This window comes from Centrocercus urophasianus, unplaced genomic scaffold, assembly GCF_019232065.1.
Source record: "Centrocercus urophasianus isolate 14NV4802_14NV808 unplaced genomic scaffold, USGS_Curo_1.0 seq_47, whole genome shotgun sequence".
Lineage (NCBI taxonomy): Eukaryota > Metazoa > Chordata > Aves > Galliformes > Phasianidae > Centrocercus > Centrocercus urophasianus.
Genome location: NW_024885055.1, coordinates 19,896 through 42,512, shown reverse-complemented (window position 1 = coordinate 42,512; position 22,617 = coordinate 19,896). Strand labels below are relative to the sequence as shown.

General features: G+C 44.0%; 1 protein-coding gene across 1 annotated transcript; it reads left to right on the top strand.

Moving 5' to 3' along the window:
- The first annotated feature begins 1,724 nt into the window (after positions 1–1,724).
- Positions 1,725–22,612, top strand: RPN2 (ribophorin II). Its single transcript, XM_042834554.1, is given in 18 exon segments — positions 1,725–1,808; positions 1,810–1,894; positions 1,979–2,172; positions 3,980–4,075; positions 5,946–6,121; positions 6,953–7,028; positions 7,413–7,547; positions 9,496–9,672; positions 10,072–10,190; positions 10,591–10,696; positions 12,924–13,015; positions 13,928–14,042; positions 14,629–14,823; positions 15,321–15,407; positions 15,954–16,049; positions 17,205–17,280; positions 18,173–18,302; positions 20,536–22,612. Coding segments are annotated over 18 exon segments (2,076 nt in total). The 5' UTR covers positions 1,725–1,739; the 3' UTR covers positions 20,588–22,612.
- Positions 22,613–22,617: the final 5 nt, after the last annotated feature.

The window sequence follows — 22,617 nt, the reverse complement described above, 5'->3', positions numbered from 1 at the left end:
ACACCAATACCTACATGCCACTGGGGAGAGGTGCACTCCTGGGAAGGAGGTTCAGCAGCATGAGCCCTCCATGGGGCTGGGGCAGGAGGAGTCAGGGGCCGCTGGGGTCAGGGTTTCCTGAGATCCATTTGCAGGGGCCCCAAAGTGTGCTTTAACCCCAAAAGGCTGTGTGCTGCAGTGGGTTCGGGGCTGGGAGTGGGCTGGGGGAGTGGGAAGATTCCTAGAGTAGTGCTATAGGTCCTAAAAAGGGAATTGTTGGAGTCTTTACCAAAGAAGGAAGGGCGGCGGCGGCAGCAGCAGGGCGGGGGGGGGGGGGGACAGGACAGACTGCAATACAGGTGTGGGGCTCACTGTATGCTTGCTGAACTCCCTGCCCCAGCACTGCCCAGTACAGACTGGGCCAGCCCCAGTGAGAATGAGCCAGGGCTGCGCCCGAGCAAGAGCTCATAATGGACACGGGTCAGCTGCATTAGTGAGAATGCATTATTAGAACTCAGTAAATGCACTTTTAACAACCATCTGGCCCATCTTTTATATGCAATAACCATCCCATTGCACTGAAATAAAATTCACATTGGAGGTACTTAATTGCATGAGCAGCCTTCAGCTCTTTCTCGTCTCATGAAACACTTCTCTCGTTCTGTCTGCAGGCCTCCAGCCTCCCCTCCAGGCAGCATGGCTGCATGGGAGTTTGCTATCATCTGACGTGGACCTGAGCAAAAGAGAAATGCCATTTCTGGAAGGATTTTAAGAGTCTCTCAGGCTGGCTCCCCTCCAGCCACGAAACCCATGGGACGGAAGCTTTCACAGAGGGCCCAGATGTGCTGCTTGCTCACTGCAGGCTGAGAGGTGATGCAAGCTCTGCCATGCAGAACAAAAGCCCTTTCTAGGACACAGTGGTACAATCAGACGCTCTGAGGCACAATGCTTTTCCTCACATTTTTCCTGGCAAAGCTTTGCAATGCATTTTGGAGGAACTGTTGCTTCCCAAGGGGAACAAAAGGGAGCAGTGGGTTTGCTGCATAAACAACAGGTGAGGCAGCCCAGTGCAGCCTAGGGATGAGGTCTGGGGCAGGAGAAGGTGTGGGATCACAAATGTTCCTGTGCTGCCCACCCCCTGCTCAGGGACAGGAGCATCGTGCCTATGCTCAGCCTCCTAATGAGGTGCTCCCAGGGGATCTTCCCAGCAAGGCCCAAGCACAAGTTCCCGGTGCCCGCTGCAGGAGGAAGCGCGGCCCTTTCCCCCAGTTTTGAGGCCAAGTGCTGGCATCTGCTGAGCAGAGCTGGGGCTGGGGGCACAGCATGGCGTGAGGAGGCACTGTGTGACACAGTACAACATGACATGATGCAGCATGATACAACATGGCACAACCTGGCATGATATGACATGCCATAACATAACACAACAAGTAATGACATTACACGCCATAACATGACATGAGATGAAAGGACACGCCAAGACAGGACACGGAACGACAGGACACGGAACGACACACAGCACTTTCCCGTCACGGCCCCTTTAAGGCTCTGTGCCGCGCTGAGCGCCGCGGACGGTCCGACCAATCAGCGCAGCCCACATCCCTGCCAGGGGCCGCCCCGCCCGCTGCCAAGGGCCGCCGGAAAGACCGTACCATTCCTCGATGTAGGGGTGCCCGTTGGCACTTTTGGATGCTCCGCCTCCGGCCCGCCGCCGGCCGCCGCTCGCCCGGTCCTGGAGCTCTATCATTTTCTACAGCTTCATGTCATCCCCGTTTGGCTCTTGTGGAGCGGAGGCCTCCTGGCGAACGATGTCTTCGCTCCGCCCCTTTCCCCCCCTCCGTACCGCGGTGGTGCGCGCCGGACCGGAAGCGGCACCGTGGCCTAGCGGACAGCAGCAACAAGATGGCGGCGCCGGGTGAGGCGAGGGCTGCTGGGGGTCGGGTCGCGCTGCGGGGTAACGCGGTGCTGACGAGATGTTCCGTCGGTTCTCTGTTCGCAGGCCGGCGGCTGCGCCTGGTGGCGGCCCTGCTGCTCCTCGTCGGCGCCCAGGCCCTCACTCCCAGCCACCACCTCACCGCGGGGGACCTGGCCCGACTGCGGGCGGCCCTGGAGCGGCCCTTCGCCGACCTGCAGGCCGCCTATCACTCCATCGTGGGCCTCCACAGCCTGGGGCTGAGTGTGGCGGACGAGAAGGTGGGTGTGCGGTGTGCAGTGGGGCTGGGCGGAGCCGTGAGGGAGAAACCGCTTCTCCGATGGGCCGTGCAGAGAAAGCAACGCAGCCGGGTGTTCTTCGGCGTCAGAGCAGCGCCTTGCGTGTCTGCGGTGCCTGAATAAAGCTGTTCTATCGCTCTCTGGGTCCATCGTGTCACAGCTTGCAGTTTGCTGGTTCAAAATGGCAACCTCGGGGTTCATTCACCTGCACTGTAATTACACCTTTCTGTGGCAGCAGTTTCTGCCTGTGAGACAGGAGTGCTCGTTGCTTTCTTTCAGATCCATTGCCATACTCAGTCAGGCTGCTCAATTTTGCTGTTCTTCTTTACAAAATACATTTTTCTATGTGTAAGTCAGAAAAAAAAAAAGCTGGTGGCATCAGCGTGATGCTTACCAGCTTTGATAATCTTACAGCCTTAAGTGTATCCCTTTTGAATGCTCTAGTTTGTTCCTGTGCTCTTACTGAGGTGTATTGGATCATTAAGGTTGGATCAGACCTGTAATATCATCTAGCCCAACCATCCATCTAGCACCATTATTGTCCATTAAGCCATGTCCCTCAGTGCCACATCTCCATGGTTCTTGAACACCTCCAGGGTCAGTGACTCCCCGATCTCCTCAGGCTGCTGTGCCACTGCATCACCACTCTTTTAGAGAAGAAATGTTTCCTAATTTCCAACCTGAATCTCCCTGGGCACAACTTGAGGCCATCAGCTCTCGTCCTATCAGTGTTAGCTGGGAGTGGAGGCCAGCCCTTGCATCACCACAGTCTCCCTTCAAGGAATTTTAAAGAGTTATGAGCTCTTTCCTGATCCTCCTCCAGAGTGAATAATCTAGTTTCTGTCACCAACACCTAGCTGTGAACATAAGTTTGTTCCTCATAATTTCAACTAAGTTAGAGTTGTGAAACCATTCGGGCTTTTTTCTTTTTTTTTCTTGGGATGTTGTGTATTTGTACGACAAACTTCTAACTGAAGGTGCTGTGTTTAACTACACTCTGTACCACGTATGTTTGGTCATCTGTGGGCTTCTCCTGGAATTGTTGCTTTACCTTTTGTCTGCATGGCTGGGCTTTTTACTGGTGCCTACTTTTGACAAAGGTAACATAGCCTTTGCATCTGCAGGTAACCAGTCATTTCTTTTGTCCCTTAAAGTTTGTGTTGACAATGACTTTTCTGGGCAGTGTACCTCTTCTCAGCGTGAGACTGTTAAAGAGGTAACAGTAGTAAAAATAATAGTGGTAAAAATAAGCATAAGACTGGAACATAACATTCTTGTGTATCTGGAGCATAAAGATCCTGTCCCACTTGTTAAGGCTTGCTCTGTTCTAGGATATTTTCTGATTAAAATAGGATGCTAATGATCCATGCAGTCAGTCAGTAATGTGCTTGTTTCATACTGTAGCTGTTTGCCTGTTTTTTCTCTTTCTATATGCTTTGAAATTCTTTATTTTGCATCCATAAGTACATGTGTGATATACAGCTGGAAGCAAGTTTTCCTGCAGAATAACTGCTCGTCTGTTATCTATCCCCTAAGCTTTTATTTAGTAAAGGTATATGGATCTTTTACTTTGATAGGTGTTCTGTAGTAGAGTTAATTTGAAATTCATCCACCTCTTTGAACAGGAGCTGTGTTCTGCTGCGTCACAAATACTGAAATTCTTTTGTTGCTTTATATCTTTTTCAATACAGTAATACACACCAGCACACGTGAAATCATCTTTAAGAGTATAACTGAAAACTCTTCTTGGTGGCTTAAGACTGATGCATAATTTAAAATTCTTTTGCAGGCTGCCTGCAATTTCATCAAATCCCATGTGGACTCCAGCAGTGTTGATTCCCTTTTCTATGCTGCACAATCTATCCGTGTCCTGTCTGGTTGCGAGGTGAGTTTAGAGCCCTAACTTCTGAAGACAGGTTTACCGAGTAAACATTTACCTTAATTTCTTTATTCATCCATTTTGTAAGCATAATTTCTATATGACTTTCTCTCAATGGGTTGTGCTCTATGTCTTAAGGAAATAATTTACAAAGCATCCCAGACATGGCAGAGTTCAAAGATAGGAGGCAAGTATTTTTTTCACTGCACCCCTGAGTACTTGATCCAATACTGTCTCCTCAGACACTTTCTGATGTTTTAACAGGGTAGAAGTTGCATCTCTCAGAAAGTAATGCTTTGTATTTATTTCCATGGAAACTATAGCAGATACTAAAAGCATAATAACACTGTTTGATAGAGCACATTCTCAGCTACAAAACAAGATTTTGTCAACAGTGACACCATTAGTTATCCATTTTCACCAGCAATGGACAAGAACCTGCACCCTACATTCATCAAAATCTGCAGCCAGCAGAGATGCCCCACTGTTGCTCTTGCCACAGCTGAAATGCACCACCCACTGCTTCACTGTGCTCACATCCACTGTTTGATCTCCATAAATGTTCAGCAAGTGTTGATGAATGTCAGTGGGTGCTGTTTTTTCTGCATGGAGGAATTCAGTTCCACTTCTTTGTTCATACATACTCCGTGTCAGATGCTGTTCTGTCAGACTGCCCCTCTGCTGCCATCTGTCACACAGAAATGTAACAGAATGTTGGCTGGAAGGTACAGCTCCTGCTGCCGTACCATCACTGTCTGGCTCTGGTATCACAGGCCAACATCATTAAATGGGAGGCATTACTTTTGGAGCAGCCTTCATATTTTGAACCTTCTATTTTGAACATCGTGTCAATCAGTAAATGACAAGGCTAGGCACTGCTGTAAGAAGTCATTTTTTGTTAAATCTGGTATGTGTAAAATCTGTTTAATCTGCTGCATCTTCAGAGGTGTCATCATTTCTCTGCCCTGAATGACATGGAAATCTAACAGAGGGTTTCTGTGCCTGGCCAATACCAACCAGATAACTGAAATGATAACAAAATGAGTAAATGACTTTACTATTCCCTTGTCTGTGTGTCACACTTGGTATCCTTCTTGTTTTCTACTCCCTTTTTACCCACCCAATTCAGCTCTTTCCTGACTCTGCATGATGGCTGGCTCTTTCACCCAACACACAGTGAATTAGTTCAGTGAACGGTCACACTTCTACAGAAGTAAATAGTTCTTCACAGAACTGATAGTTAGAACGTGGATGGCTGTGAATGCTCCCAGACACTCCTAGCATCCTCGAGCAAGATGTGCACATGAATGCAGAGCTGATCGTGCATGCAGCACAGCCAGCTTGTAGATAAGAGTGATAATAGAGAAGGTTGGAGGTCAGGTCTCTCTATGAGACATCAGTAGCTATGGAAAAAGAAGAGCATTTGAATAGGATTCACCAAAGCACCAAATCACTCACAGTCTTTGGAAAGATTGTAAGGTGTTGGAATGAAAGCCCAGTATTGAAACACTGCAGTAATACACACAGACCACACTTATTAGTAAATTGCAGTTGCGTCGCACACGCCTCACTTTTCATCAGTATCAGTGGGTGCTGCACCATTATGTGAGGTAAGATGAAAAGCTATGTGAGGTAAGATGAAACTAAGAAGTTACCAGGATAAATCTGAACTGTGGATTATCCTGACTAATTGAGAGTTGACAGCAGTGTTTAGGTACTTAGTTAAACTGAAAGATAATGAGTGATAAATGTCTTTTTCTCTGCAGCTGATAGTAGTTCACCAGTCAAGCGTACTGCCCCAGGAGGAAGTCAGTGGAAAGACTGAAGAGATTTGTTCTCAAGTGTAAATCAATGTATTCCCTGTGCTCTCCCTCAGGTTACCATTTCAAATGAGACCAGGGAGCTGCTGCTTGCAGCTGTCAGTGAGGATTCTTCAGTCACCCAGATCTTCCATGCTGTTGGGGCCCTGAGCAGCTTTGGCCTTCCTTTAGCATCTCAGGAAGCACTCAGTGCTCTTACGGCTCGCCTCAGTAAAGAAGAAAACGTGCTGGCGTAAGTCTTTCAAACAGAAATGTTTCACTGTTGTGTGTGTACTTTCTAGTCAATTGGATTTTGCAGTACAGGGTATTTTAATGTTTGGTTTGGTAATCTGGTTGTAGTAGACCACCCTGTATTTTCACTTGGGATATTTGTCCAGTTCATTATCGACTCTCTGGGAAAATTTGGAAAGTGTGTTTTGAACTGTTCTCTGTGATTTTGCCTAAATCTAATCTACTCAGTTTAGTTCAAGTAATGGTCAGAGGATGATGTGTGCCAAAGAGGCCTCTTCTTTTAAAAAGATTCAAAACAAATTAAATCAAGACATAGTTCTTGATTATTTAGAGTTGAGATATGCTGGATGCTCTTCCTTAGACTTTTTTCTTTGTAGGCTGGGATGCATGTACTGTGAGGTGGAAGAAAATGTGCCAGTAAGCAGAAGGAGTCTTTGCAATTACTACCAAAGCATTGCTGAAGTAGTTTTTACTGCAGAGGAGAGAATAGAGCTCTTAAAAGCTGGAAAGAAAGGGAAGCTTGTAACGACTTGGCTTCTGAAGCCTCAGCAGCATGTTTGGAGGACTGTGCAATACAAAGATCAAAGTCTGGTTTCTTCTCTGCCTTTGAATCTATGAGTTTATTGCAAAGCTGATACAGCTAAGGTGGCATTCTCTAAGGAACTCTACATTTCCAGTAAATCTCATCGTGTTCATTGTGTGGGGTCAGCTGAACTCGTTAATGGCTACTTTACACATCATTTGGAATAGGGGCTGTAGTTGCTTTCATTTGAATGATGTATGACTTCTTAGGAACAAAAATCATACAGTTGTTTGTTTTTTATTGTTTCAGAACCATCCAGGCTTTGGAGACAGCATCTTACTTGTCTCAGCAGGCAGATTTAAGTGGCATTGTTGAAGAGATAGAGGTAGGGAGACACTGTGGTCTCCAATTACTCTGGAATTTCTGCTAGATGTCTGTAATGCTGAAGGATGTGTTAATATGAAACACGCAGTGAAAAGCCAATCTGGCTAATTCCTTTTCTGTATCATGTGAGTTGGCTTGGCTCTTAATTTCAAGCAGTTATTTCCTCTGAACTTCAGCTGTGTCACACTGTGACACAAAGTCTGTTGACTAAAATATAATTAAATTCAGTTAAAGCCAAAGGCATTTTTTTCTTCCTGTTTCTAAATTATGTATAAAGTACTCCAATGAATCCACTACCAATACTCTTGATTAGGCACTGAATGCTACAGTTAACTTCTGTGGATCCACTGAATGCAGTTTAAATAGAAATGACTCTTTCTGTCAGGATCTTGTTGCTCGCCTGGATGACTTGGGTGGAGTTTATCTGCAGTTTGAAGAAGGAATCGAGACCACTGCACTGTTTGTTGCTGCTGCCTATAAGCTGTCAGACCACGTGGGAACAGAACCAGCAATGAAGGAGGTCTGTACCTGCCTTTTCCTCCCTTGCACGCTGTGGCTCACAGGAAGGACCTGCCTGGTCATTGTTGCACACTGCAAGTGTGTGTCATAACTAGGTAGGATTTCTACTGGAAAAAGTAACGAGCACACTTTGCAAAAAGGGAGTGTGAATGTTGAATAACAGAACATAGAAGGAAATTTCATCTTCAAGTTCATAGGCTGAATTTGTGGTGTTTGTTTTCTTTCTCCAAATGTACAGAAGGGAATTACAAGTGAGGCCTGCTTTTTCTTTGTTGAGAGAAGCTGTTGGGAGGGAAAAAAACCTCTTGTTTCAGAGTTTCTTCAGGTATTTGGCACTTCCAGGTACTTTGCAACACTTCAGAGCGTTTCACAAATGTTATTTACTTATGACAAAATACAGACACCCTCATTAATGGTGTCCAAAAGGGAGGCAACATCAGTACTGTACGTTTTCAGGAATCCGAAAGCTTGCATCTGCACTGAAATTGAAGATTGTTTGGAAATTCCTTCGGAGATTGATCGAGCTAGAAATTATTATTTCAAGTTCTCTACCTGGTACTTTTTTTTTAACAAGTAGATCTTTTGATTGAGAATGGCAGCTTCCAGAAGGACAAGCCAAAGTGTCAGGATTGAGACAGAAGCAGTGTGAGGTGTCTGAGTTAACTGCTGGCTCTCTTCCGTGCTGCTGCCAGCAGACTAACTGCAAAGTAATGTTTGTAATGTCATCAAGGTGGTGATTCTGCTGCACACCATTCTAACAGGCAGCATCCAAACAATATAAGAAAAGAGTAAAAAGACCAATTAAGGAAAACTTAGCATTGATTCAGAATTGGGCTGTCAGAAGCATTGTTGTTAGGACTTTAAAGCTTTATCTCCTATGAATGGTGGAAGTGCCTCATAAAAGCCACAAAACTTGCTTTAAAAATTAACAGATTTTGTATGTGAGAAAGTGGGAACTATTTTTTTCTGAATTTAAATGTGTGTGTCAGTTGCTGGTTAATGTATGGAGCCATGCCAGTCACTTCACATAAATGAAAAGCTGTTTGCATTACGCAGGTTCTGTAGCATCTGTCTGAATGCTTTCTGTAATCATGTGCTGTGCTCGAGGGCACTCATGTACAAGCTTGAGGCTGAACATTTGAGGTGCAGTAGATTTCATTTAAAAGTGTTCCTTGTCTGCAAGTCATGAAATGTTGTAACTATTGCTTTATTTTGGATTCTTTGATCCTTCTCATTTCTGATAACAAGTTAGCCCACTGTTTCCTCTGTTTGGATCAAAGCACAGGTAACGAAACCCTCATTTTCCATACTAGCAGGAAGTAATGGAAGAATCTGTATAATACAGTGTAGTCTGCAGAGAGCAGTGCAGGTGCATTAACACTACAAAGTCAGGGTGCTCCTAGTCAGATCTGTGCTCTCAGGGGTACTGCTTTAAAGCACAGCCTCTGAGCTTAGGGATGCTACTGTGCTCAAGGGGATAAGCCTGCGTGGGCCTGGACTGGCTGCTTCTAGAGCCATTAGGATGTTTGCATCACCACTCTAAGGTTGTCCCAGTTTTACTGGTAACCAGAACAGGCTAAGCTGTAGCTTAGCCCTTCTCTGCTCTATGAAGGCAGCTGATCTGCTCTTGGAGCCCTGCATGAAGTCTGAATAGAGCCAACAGCATCTTCCATTCTGAAACATGTAATCTGAAGAGGTAGATCTAAATTCTGGTTCTGTGCATTTTAGCACAATTAAAATGATTGTGGTTGGAACCTTCCAGCCAAAAATAAGAGTACTAATGTGGCATTCAAAGGATAGCTAATTTTGGGTACCTCGTAGCTTCAGCTGTTTTAAAATGAAACAGGAGAAATTAAGCAGTTTACATGAATGGTGTTTTTGTTAATAGCGTTTTACTGAGCCAGCTGTGGTAAGCTGCTGGTGCTAACGTGTGTTTTTTCTTTTGTCAGGATCAAATTATCCAGTTGATGAATGCCATTTTTAGCAAGAAAAATTTTGAGACGCTCTCGGAGGCCTTCAGCGTTGCTTGTGCCGCGGGGTCGCTGTCCCACAACCGCTACCATGTGCCTGTGGTCGTTGTCCCTGACGGCCCTGCGGCTGTGTCTCACCATCAGCCCGTACTTAGGGTCAGTCCTTATGTGAAAACCTGAACTCATCTCTTGGCTCACTCTTTTGTCTTGTAGATCTGGGCAAGCTGTGTGATGTGTAAGGTGATACCTTTAATTGTAGGCTCGGGGCCCAGCCTGCTGTCAGTTTGGTGTTTTAGTACTTCTGTGAAAACTGTTAGAAACCTCTGCTTACCCAAGGCTTAGCAGATGCTACATTGAAAAAGCACGCTGAGACCTTGTCCAAGTCAGCTTTTTTACAAACATTAGCTTTCTCCACTGTGTTAAAAGGGACTGAGGCAGTCTGGGTCTCTGGGCAGGAGAGAAGCCTGAGTACAAAATATAGAGGGGGGCAGCCTGTGCAGCTGCAGTCCGTGTGAGATGGTGGATTTCACAGAATTTCTTGTTTCGCTCTTCTAGCTTCAAGTGACCAATGCTATGTCCAAGCCACTCACTGGAGCTTCTGTAAAGCTAGACTATGCCAAGTCTGCATCTACCAAAGCCACTGTCCTCCAGCAGACAGCGTTTGCTCTGTCAGGGTAAGAACTTATTCTAGAGTTGAGGGAAAATAAATGTTATTTGAACAGGTTTGTATTTGCTTCTCTTTTTTGTTTTTCTACCAAGTGTATGCTTGTATGATGGAAAACCTCAAATGCTGTTGTTACGTTTTGTTGATGGTGGATGACTGAGCACTGCTGTGATGCTGAATTTCTGTTGGATAGGTCCTTTGATTGCAAAGTTGCAGCATGCTCCTGACTTTGAGGGAACTTTGAGCACATTTCTCACCCCACACTAATTAGTTTTAGTTCTATGCAGCATTTTTTTTTGTCTGTTTAATAGATTGAGAGACATCTGGGTAGCAAGATGTGTTACTTATTGTGTGCCACTCTGTTCATGTTCTAGAGGGTTCTTAACACTTTGCTTTTTTTTTTTTTTTAGGGAGGTCTTTGAGCTGAACTTCATGAGTGTCAAACCTGCAAGTGGGTATTATGATTTCTCTATCAGTGTTGATGGAGACAACAGATTTATTGCTAACAAGGTTGAGGTGGGTGTGTGTTTGGGTGGCATTTCATTTTTGTGCTATACAGTGAAATAGCTTTTTATTTGTCTGCTAAGAATGTTGCATGGCATTTTTAGCATGTGTTTTCCTGGCACATGGATTGGATTTTGGCTCAGGATTACGACCAGTAACCAGATTAGTGATGATCAAAAGAGATTTCTGTGAACTTCAGAACCAACTTACCACTTAGATATTTGCTGATTTGACAGCTTGTGGACAGAGGCTGGTAGTGGAAGTGTTCATGTAGCAGCCCGTATTTTTAAGTAGCTATGCAAAGACAGGTGCTAACAGTGTTGTTCAGAGCATTCGGGTCAGAACCTGTAAATCACAAGGCTTGGCTGGCGGCTGAGTGATTGCCTGGAGCTTGCCTGATGTCTGGAAGTTGAGCATTTGGTGTCATCTGCCTGCGGAAGCTCTCGAGCTTTACAAAAAGAGCCTTGCTGGTCTTTTGGCACCTCCTAACTGGGTATGAGTATCTCTCTAAAGGGGAGACTTGTGTTAAACATTTGGTTTTACTTTCCTTCTCAGGTTGGATGGTGAGAAGCATGCGTCCTCTGGCTGTTCATGTGTTCGTTGTAGTGTCTACAGCTGAAGTGTCTATTCCTAGGGTTAATTTTTGCTTTTAATTGCCCTACTTAAGGAAAAGATTAGCTTTTAAAGTCTTGCAACATCATCAGCGTGGAGTGGAGGAAGACACTGACTTACAACTGCTGACCTTTAGCGTGTGTCAAATTGATGTTGTCATTGTAGTAGTAATGGCACTTAGGAGTGTCAAAAGGGGATTGATTGGCCCTGCTTAAGCTCGCTGCTGGCACACAGAGGTACCAGTAGGAATGCATTAACGCTGGGGTGGCTTTGTGTGAGCCGCTTCTAATAAGACACATTGTTATGGGGGAGGACTGCTGGGGGAACTGCTTTTTTTTCCTTGCTGTTATTAGCATTAATTGTCCTTAATGCACCCGTCGTTTTTGACAGTAATGAGCTAAACCAGTGGGTTATTACTCCAGGCAGAGCCTGCATTTCCTGACATTAAAATATTTGAGAGATGTTTGTGTACTGTTCAGTCAGAGGGGCTGTGTGCAGCAGCTCTGAGTTGTAACTTTATTTTTTAATGGTTATTTCATCAGTCCATCTTTCTTTGCTCCCACCTTGGAATGAAATATGCTTTTGTTACAGTTAGTCTGAGTAGTCTGTATGCAAATGAATCCATTTTCAGTGCCAACTTCTTTATTAAATTACACCTTTTGTTGTAAAGGAACTGTCAAAATTGTTGTGTTTGAAGTCAGACCTGAATGGTTTGGTGGAGGCTGTTTCACATGAGCAAACCAGCAGCAACAAATTGTAGTATATGATGGAAAATATCTTGGCAGTGAAACTGATTCTCCTGGGGAGCATTTGTAAGTTGTGAGAACAAATGTGCTAATTAATAACTACACACTGTAGGACCTGCTGGCGTTTGAGAGGAGGTATGGAGTTGGCCAAACCCACTGAAGCTCACTGTCTGTGGTTTGGGGTGGGAGGGGCAGGAAATCATTGCTCTGCTTGGCTTTGTAGAGCACTCAGCACAGAAGAGTTGTGACAAATGGCAGAGCCTTATTGGCTGCCAAGCACTGAATGATAAATAGCAAGCCTTCCTTCAGAGGCACGGTTTAAAAAAAACAAAAACAAAAAGCCTGCAGATCTGCAGGAATGATTTGGCTGTTGCCTGCTGGTAATACAATGAAACCAACAGAAACCTTTTAGGCTTTAGGAGCCAACGCAGGCATAGCTGGCTGCTGTCTGGAGACTTCCCTCATCTCAGGTTGCTGTCCAGGACACAATGCATGCATGTACAGCTTCACGTTGCATGTGATGCCAGATTTAATTGCTAGCTTCTGCTCGTGTAAGAGGAAAACTAGCTGGATGTGGATATTTGGAGTGTTTCATTAAAAACAGTGCTCCAGGGGGAGCCAACTCCTGCATGGCTGAGAATCAGCTGTCTTCAGAGATGGCAGCTTGTGGAGGGGAAGGGAGTGGGCTGGGGTTAGTGACTGATGTAGGAGCTTTGCCAAAAGGGAATTTGCTGTAGATCTGCCTTTCTGATTGGGTTCTGTCTTGGCTTAGTGAGGGATTCTTTGTGGGGAAGGGGACAGAAGAACTAAAGCTTCTGAAGTGAACTTGACCATAATTAATAGGAGTGGTCCCAGTAACTTTCTGTTGTGTTTTGTTGCAGCTGAAAGTAAAAGTGTCCACGGAAGTTGGGATTACTAATGTAGATCTTTCTACTGTGGATAAAGATCAGAGCATTGCACCAAAAACAACCAGGTAAAACACTTCACTGTGACTCTAAGGGGCAATTCTGGCTCTAGACTGCAGGTCTACAAGCTTTACCTGCTTAAGCTAGATCAGGAAAATCTTGCCAACAAAACTATACCAGTGCTATTCCTCTTAAACTCTTAAACCCCAATTTTTTCTCTCTGCATTGTGTTTGCGGGGGGGGGGGAGGGGGGCAAATAGTGATTATTTTTATACAAGGTTTTCCTTAGTGTTAAAATAAGTACTAAGAGAAACCAGGCAACCTTAATCTTCTGCTCCTCCAGTGTCGAGTCTCTGTAGCAAAAGCAAGTTAAAATATTTGCTTTAATGTTTCTGTTATTACTGAACTTTGATAGAGAAGCTCTAACACAATGCACAGTGTACGTGGGGGGTTGATTATGTTGTGGCTTAGGTTCACTTGAACTTTTAGCTGCTTTTTTGACTGCCGTCAGTTAAAACATAATGGATAGAATTTAACTTATTTGCATGGCTTCACTGAGGTCCTCCCTGCATTGCTACAGCTTTCCTGTGCTGAAATCTGAGTGGGTTCTTCTGTTACGCTGCCATCACACCTTGTAGCACAGCTTTGTTTAAATGAAACCTGGGGTGTAGGATTAGCAAAATTTTCTTTTGTGTTCCTTTGAACTCTGCAGTGAACTAATGTTTTACATAAAAACATGCAAGGTATGGAGCTCACAGGAGTAATATGGAGGAATTTTGTTCCTTTTTTTTTATTATTATTATTATTCAATTATGTCAGAACAGAAAGGCATACTCGTTGACCTGACTTTTTGTTAAAATAGATCACTTGTGCCTGGTAGACTACAGTGCTGTTAGTGCAGCTTGCACACCTTGGTTTCACAGAACACCAGGCCTTCTTTTGGATGATCACCTCAATTCTGTTTGTTTTCTGCTTCCTAGGGTAGCTTACCCAGCCAAAGCCAAGGGCTCCTTCACCGCTGACAGCCATCAGAATTTTGCTCTATCCTTCCAGCTGATAGATGTGAACAGTGGAGCTGATCTCATTCCTCACCAGGTTAGAACAAATTCTTGTCATTACTGTGTCAGCACAGTGTTCCATTTTGTAGCATCTGAGATGACAGTTGCTCTTGGAAAGATTCAGTAGGCTTCGAAAAGCCTTATGTTTTTGACATGGACTGTGGAAAAATTACTTGTGTTGGTGGGAGGGAGGTGGATTCAGCCCATTTGTTCTGTCTGCATGTTCCATGAAATCTCTCACTGCTCAGATGCTGCAGGTACTGCAGCAAAATAAGCATCAGTAGTTTGCACTGTGAACATTTCTGTCCTTTGGAATATAGATTGAGAAAGTCCACGATTGCAGTGTTTATTTTCTTAATGTATAATTTTTTTTAAAAGAAAAGCAGATATGCATGCATCCCTCGTGTGTTGTTGTACTTCCTCTCTCCAGTAGCATTCATTATACTGCCCTGTACCTCAGGTAGGCCTCTGGTCGGTGTTGATCCTGTGTTAATAGAATTATTTGAAGAGGCATTGTACTTTCTGATTGTTCAGGAGTGGAGGCAGCAGGCCTCCCAGCTCATTCCCAGTCTCTCATTTCACACAGTGAGATATTCCAGCAACGTTTTAATCCTTCCTTTCAGACTTTTGTCCGACTTCACAACCAGAAGACTGGCCAGGAGGTGGTTTTTGTTGCAGAACCAGATAGCAAGAATGTATACAAGTTTGAACTGGATACCTCTGAAAGGAAGACTGAATTTGACTCTGCCTCTGGAACCTACACTCTGTACTTGATAATTGGAGATGCCACTCTGGAAAATCCAATCCTGTGGAATGTGGTATGGAGCTGGAAGTGTGGTGATGTGGTTCTGAGATGACTGACAGTCTGGCAGGAGGATTTTGTACAGGCTTGGAATTTTAAAAAGGAAAAAAACTCAGATGTTTTTGTTCTTGTAGTGAAACAAAACCTTTTTGGCCACTTTTGGACTCTGAGGTTTGTTGTTTAAATATTCAAACTCCAAGTGAGCTTCAAAGTGGGTTTTTAAATAAATGTTTATTTCTTCACAGCGTAGATTAGAAACTTGAGAGTGTTAATGACTTTGATTATAAGTTCACAGCAAATACTTCAAGGCTTAGGCTTTCTGTGCTCACTGTGCTGGAAGTAAGTCCAACTTCTTCTGTTTAGGAAAAGTTTCTTTTTCAATTCTGGAGGCTTTTTTGTAGATTCCTTTAAGACAAAATCGGTCATGATTGGCAAACTGGCACCAATAATGTAGTAGGTTTTAGAAAACTTAAAAAATATTAAAGTTCCTGAAGTTATGTGATTTCATTTTAGGCTGATGTTGTGATTAAATTCCCAGAAGAAGATGTGCCATCCACAGTCCAGTCCAAGAACCTCTTTGTTCCCAAGCCTGAAATTAAGGTACAATCAAAACCAAAAGCCATGTGCAGAGACTGGAGGGAGGGGGCTAAACCTACCTTAGCTTATCTAGTCTTTGTTCTCATTATAACTTTGTTTTGATTAGTAATCTCTCACGGAAGTGTTAATTGTGTAAGTAATGTAATTAAAGAAAAGAGATTTACCACTTAATGGGAAGAAATGCTTTGCAGTCCTCTGCTTTATGAATAAGCTGTGTGTCCTACCAGGAGAGAGCAACTGTGAGAAGACTCAAACAAGAGAAGTAGAGCAGGTAGTGGGCACCACAGAAAGCTTTCTGCATCATTCTGAACACTTGTGCTGATGACAAGTTAACCACTGCTTCTGTGAGCATGAGGAAAAGTTAACTGAGTGAGAGATCAAATGTTCAGACTGCAAAGGACGCTACTTTAGAGTTGTGCTTTGCCAGCAGAGGAATGCTCATCATCCAGAACAGCACCAGACAGCAGCAGGGCTGCAGCTGGCCCTGTGTGGAGCTGAGAGCGTGCTCTGTTGAATACTTTCTTACCAGCTGAGTTTGTCTGTTTACAGCACCTCTTCAGGGAACCTGAGAAGAGGCCTCCCACTGTGGTATCCAACACATTCACAGCACTGATTCTCTCACCACTGCTCTTGCTGCTCATTCTGGTGAGTGAACTGAGCCACAGAACAAGGAGAAATCTTCCCATTCAATCTGAAGTCACTTTGAAAGTCAACCATCTAAACTTTATGTTATAATTCCTAGTTAATTATAATCAGCACAGCACTGCTGCAGTAATAGCTAGCCAGTGTCTGTGCAGAATGTTGGTTTGTTTTGTCTCCTAAACTGTTTTTCAAGTTTAGAGTAAAAAGAGAAAAATACTGTTGTCAGTTAGAAGTGGGGTTTCTCCAGTGTGGTTCTGCAAGTCGTGCTCAGTAATGGTGAGCAGATAAGTTGTAACTAACGTCAGACTTCTACAGGAGAGAAGCAGTGATTCTGCCTTACATAACCATCACAAAATCTGTGTTACTTAATCCCATCAGCCTGATTCCCATTTCTAGACTTAATTGGTATTTGTCTATTGGTAGTTGAAACATCTAGCTCTATTTCAACTGCATCAATTCAGTGTCTTGTACTTAATGTGTGTCAGATCTCATCTAGTCAAGTTAAATTATACTGTTTGGAGGGTAAACCTGATACCTTACTTGCTTTGCAGTGATTTCCCTTTAGCTGTTCTCCGTGAAAGTTGGCATTCAAATAGTCTTGTCTGCTGCTCTCTGCAGTTAGCAGTGCGTGTGCTGATGACAGACCACTTCAGTGAGGAATTTTATTGCTACCATCTTTCTCCATCTTTCATGCCTTTCTCTTCCATTCACTAAAAACTGAAGTTGTTCTTATGAAGAAAGATCTTTGCATCTGTAGGTGGTCTTTTGTTCTGTCCAAAACTTGAATGCTACCTTTTTTGTTTTTTTTTTTTTTTTTTGTTGTTGTTGTTAATTGAAATTAATTCAGCTGGAAATAAATGACATTATTTTTTCTGGAAAACACAGATTTGGAATAATACCCTCTCATTGCTTTGAGAAATGAGGAACTGCCTTTGCAGACTTAAGCAGTAGGAGAAGTTTCCACTGAAGGAGCTCAACAGTGCTGTCTTTGACAAAATTACTGCTCTCCCGTACCAGGAAACAATGTGTTTCTGTAGAGAATACACTGTATTCATTGAAGAACTTAAGTATCTTTGACGACTGTTTCCTTGATGTTTGAAATGAAAGCTTGTGTTTTACAAGGACAGTTTGTTCAGGTTTTCTTTCTTTTCATTTTAGTGGATAAAGATTGGTGCCAACATCTCCAACTTCAGCTTTGCTCCCAGCACTATTGTTTTCCACATGGGACATGCTGGTAAGTGTCAGAGGCTCTCTGCTATGTTTGACCTTCTCACCTGGGAGTTACAGATGTGAGCCGTGTTGGTAAATGGGCTTGCAGCCTATTAACTATAATGACATAATAGCATAACGTTTGTTCTCTTGTTTTCATCTGCCTTCCTGCTTTTCATGATTGTTAATATGATGATAAATCTGTCTTGGCCGTCAGCTTATAACAGCGGTCATTATCTGGGCTCCTCTCACAACTGTTCATCAGTACTTAATAGAACTTCTTATTTCCGGAGGTCACACTTCTGTTATTGCATGTTTATCCTTTGTAAGTAGAGTTTCTGTAGGGATTGAAACATGTGGGACTACTCTCTACATCTTTTCTTTTACACTGCTTTCTGTGAAAATCTTCTTAGGCTGGACCAGGTTTTGTCATCAGTTTTATTGCACTTTTGGTCACATAGCTATTTATTGCCTTGGTAGACTCTCAGAAACACAGCAGGTCGGGAGAGCATTGGGATCTACTGCTTTCCATATGACAACATTCTGCTTAATCCAAGCCAGTTTCCTTGAAAGCTTTATAAGCTCTTAAAAGTAAGCAAAGATTAATATCCTCTGTTACAATCCAGAATACCCTCCATCTTTTAATAGCCTCCAAACTCTGTGATATGTCCATAATTATGCCACTGGAGGATTTGTTGCAAGCTGTCGGTGTCACATTTTTCTGAAGTATGGAAACCCAGATGCCTCCTTCTCCTGGCAGTTATACATACACAGTCCTTAAATCTGTCCCTTTGGAGCTTCAGAGACAAGTTAGAAACCAAGTGCTTAGGTGTGGCAGTGCAAGAATCGTTCTGGGAATAGCTAATGGTCTGTCTTTGTAGTACAGTTTCAACTCTGGACTCTGTCTTTTTTCACAGCAATGTTGGGACTTATGTATGTCTACTGGACTCAGCTCAACATGTTCCAAACTCTGAAGTACTTGGCCATTTTGGGTGGTGTCACGTTCCTGGCAGGCAATAGGATGCTGGCTCAGAAAGCAGTAAAACGGTAAGCCAGGCATAGATGCATTGGTGGGAGCTGCTTTTAAATTTGCAGGGAGGAGAACACATCAGTGTATATCAGTAACTGGTACAGTGACAGGCGTTGCTTTTAGTTCCTCACTCTTGGATGGGGGGACTCTTATGCCTGTTTTCAAGGTAAGCCCTAGAATGAACAGACTAGGGCAACAAGGTTCCCCCTGAGATGCAGCTGCCTGCTCCTTCAGAGCAGATGGGCTGCGTGTCTTCTTGTTGAAGTGGTCAGATGCGTGGGAAAAAGCAATGAGTGAAAGAAAGCATATACACTGTGACATGGGGAAACCCACTTTTGGACAGATGTTCCCTGACACTACTGTTTCACTTAGTTGTGTACCAAGTTTTAATAATATTAGGTAATTAAAGCTGGTATAAATGCAGAAAATCTATGCTCCTATGCAACTGTGCTTGTGAGGTACATTTTTAAGAGGAGGAAGGTAAGTTGTGGATTATCTTACTGCTGTCTTCTACCTGAAGCAGAATTAGAAAAGAGAGGTAGCTGTTTTTTGAGGCATTGTAACAGCAGAAAAAGTGCAGCACACACAAGGAGCAACATGGAACATTCTGACGAATGTTAGGGATGCAGAATTATTGAAGGTGGACAGATACTGGAAAGGAGGATTTAAAGAGATTGTAAAACCTTTATTTCCCTGGAGACGTTCAGAACTTGGCTGGATATGATCTTGAACAATCTGCTTCAGCTGTAAAGTTAGCTCTGTTTTGAGCTCACAGTTGGACCAAGTAATCGCCGCAGGTTTGTTCCAACTGAAACTATTCTGTGATTCTCTAATAAATGCACTCAGGTATCTACATCAAGCAGTGTGAAACACCAGCCAGCCCTGGGCAAGATTTCTCTACAGCTAGAGGTTGTAGAGCTAACCCAGTGTGGTTTTGTTCCTAAGCTGTGCAACCCTGCTGGAGACAGGGCTGCTGCTGGGACCTGTGCCATAGCAGCTCTGTGTCACTGAGTTGTACTGTGCACACCTGGGTGGGTACTGCAAGCGTGGTACAGCAATGCCTTACCCAGTATGGACAGTCTTTGTGTGGATGCTTCATCTCTGTGCCCTGTGCCACACCAGGCAGCCTGCAGTCTGGTTGCTGACCCAAGCTTTCCATACTGTCTGTTAATCAGAAGTTGGACTCTTATCTCGCCTGCACTTCTACCGCATGGAGTTTCCACAAGAGATCTAAATTTTAGCACTTTTGCACTAATACAGAATTTGGATTTGAAGATGATCTCATGACCTGCTTTGCCATCAAGCCTGTGCTTTTCTTGCTTCTTCTTTTTGAGCCATTAGAACTCTTTATCCTTGCACACCTATTTACATAAGTGGCCCTGAACTGTCATATTTTTGTTACACTTGTCAAGAGGACAAGAAAAGTTCAAAAAAGTAAAGATAAACAAGAAAAAAAGCACAGCAACAACAAAACAAAACCTCACAAACACAGAAGAGTAGAATTTTCAGGGGTTTCATGCTGGTGTGTTGCCTTTCAAACATCTCTACTTGCATGGCTGTAGCAGGGGGGACAATTATAATTAGCTCTCTACATGCTGTCCTTTCAGCTGCCTCAGACTTGCTCCCTTGAATGCCCAGCCCTCTGCAGTATGGCAAGTTCTCTTGTTTATTTTAATAATGTTTCACTTTTAATTTCACAGATAACAATAAAATCATTATTAACAACAGATTTCTTAGCACACAGATGCAAGGGGGAAAAAAATACAACAAAGTTTACTTCTAAGTGTCTTAGCTCAACCAGGGCTTCTGTTAGCAAGTAGATGCTGATGGCTGGTTCCTACTTCAAAACACTGCAGGGGCTGTCTCTGCTTTTTCATTGTACATGACATGAATCTGTGACCACAGTGGCAGATTTGAAAGTAGAACCTGTACCTTAGGCTAAAGTTAAACCCTTTGTACATGACTTCAAAGCTCCAAAAGACAACTTTGTTAATGTGCGGCAGGTCTGGCTCAGATGTTAAGTGCACTGATAATTAACTCAATAGCACTTGGAGGCAAAGCTGCTGTTCCACTATGGAAAATGCAGGTAGGGGTTGGAGGGGAACTGTATATAAACCATATTTTTTCAGAAGTTACCAGAAGGCCTGGTTTTGCTCTTTGCATTTCTGTCATGGGCTCTGGTTCCCAGAGCAGAGCTGCTTTCCTCCTTCCTGTCTTCTCTGAACCTTTCTTCCTCTCTCCTTTTGGCAGGATCGCTGCAGAGCAGAGCAGTAGGTTGGCAAAGTATAGAACGCTGCGGTAAAAAGGGCTTTTGCTAGTGACCAACTCTTCTAGAAGTAAGGGTCTTTTTGGAATTTGACTTTCTTGGGTGGGCTGTCTGCTTCATTTCACTTCATTCCTCATTTCTTGCACAAAAAGGTACCTGAGCTGAAGCTGCCTCCTTTCAGCGTTGTTTATTTGGCTTTAAATCAGTCTTTGGGTGACCTTGGCTACAGCTGGGTTTGCATACTAGCAGTGTGTGTCCCTGAAGACTAAATGGTCTTCATGTGATTCCTTAATAATCTCGTCTTGTGGTGATATGTGCATGTTAATATGCTGGGTGGGTGTAGGAATAAACATAGTTCAAGCAATATTGTTCCTGTAAATAATTAGCAGTGCTGGCTAGAGGAGAACATAACGAAGGCGGCTCGCATCTGAGCCTTCCTGTCCTGCTGTGGGTACTCCTACCCCACCTGCAGTGTCCTGGCTGTTCAGCTGCTGGCACTGTCACTGCTGGTGGAGCTCAATTAAGTCCTTGCTCGGGTGGCAAGTGCTCTGTATGCTACAGAAGCCAGGTCAGCACAGTCTCATTCAGCTGAGGACATGATCCAGGATTCACCCTTCAATTAGACTGAACTGGTCACGATGGCTCAGTCAGTGGCAGCAGCAGCCAGCTCCCCATGAATGAATACAAGCATGTGATAGGATCTCCATTAGCCCGTGCTAATGTAAAGCCCTTCATTTCCTTTGACTCTGACCAGGTAAGGTCCCGGTTTGTTACATCCACAGTGTGATGGGAGGCAGATCTGCTGCCGCTCTGCATGTTGCCCATTTTGTGTGTGTGGCTTCGTTTCTTATTCACACATTATTTCATGAAGGGGAAGGGAGAGAGAATGTGGGACAAGTCCAGGGGACAGAACTACTGCAGAATGTGCTGGTGCACCCAGTCTCGTGTTCATAGCCAGCACTCCAGGTATTCACACAGACATTGGACAGAGCTCTGTTTTGTGGTGCAGGGCAAAACAGTGTGGGTGGCTGCATCTCAGAAACCGTGTGCACTGTGCTATAAGCTCCTGTTTGCACATCAGATAGCATGGAGGATGGCTTCAGGAGAATTACCAATGGACTATGAGCATTGTATCCCATAGGAGAAACAGCCTGGCACCACCTCTGCTCTCCCTGGAGTATTTAGAGGCATAATAGCAGCAAACAGTCTCTGACAGGTTACTGGAGGTGCATGTCACTTGTCACTGTGTTCTGGTTGCTGGATGCTTCTCTTTTTACCACAGCTCGGAGCCAGTGTTTTTCAGCTTTAGTGGCCTGTTGCCAAATACTTAGGAAGTGTGTTCTCCACAGCTTGCAAATTTTCTGCTTCTCAGCTGGGTATTTTAACTCCTTAATTCCCTGTGGGCTATGAGTAATCGTGGAAGATCTTGGAAATAACTCATCCACAAACCGTAATTGCTGCCATGTGCAGCCACAGCGCTTTTCCTCACTGCTGGGTTTCTGGTGCCCCAGATATGTCTGCTAAGACTGTATTGCTACCAGCATCTGGGGTTGGACTGTCAGGTGCACCCAGCTACGCCTGTATCTGTCTCCTTGAAAGGGAGAAGGATGCTAAAAAGGTGGACTTACTGTGCCCACGTTGTTGAAGATCTTTCCTTTGTGTTTACCAGCTGGTTGCAATTGGATATAATGGTCCTGTTGAAAGTGGAGGAGTGGTAGAGCGGCTGCAGGCTACTTTGCATTCAGCCCTGCTTTTTTGTCCAGTTTTGTGTTTTTCAAGGCTCATTTGTTCCTTTTGCACCAGACCTTCATTTTGCCTGAACGTTTCCATACTGCTTGTACTGATTCCTTGGTTATGTTGTAGTGCTGGTTTTATCACCCTCCTCTCAGAGAAGCTTCCTTTGAGAGAGAAAAAGGGGCCTGGGGGCACTTGTACTATGTGAAGAAGTGCTTTGTTGCCTGGGAGAGCTAATTGTTTTGGTTTCCCTTTCCAGGACACACTAGCACCAGAAGAATGGAAGAAATGGGGAAAAACAGAGCAAATGCCTTCAGAATAGAAGTGGAAAA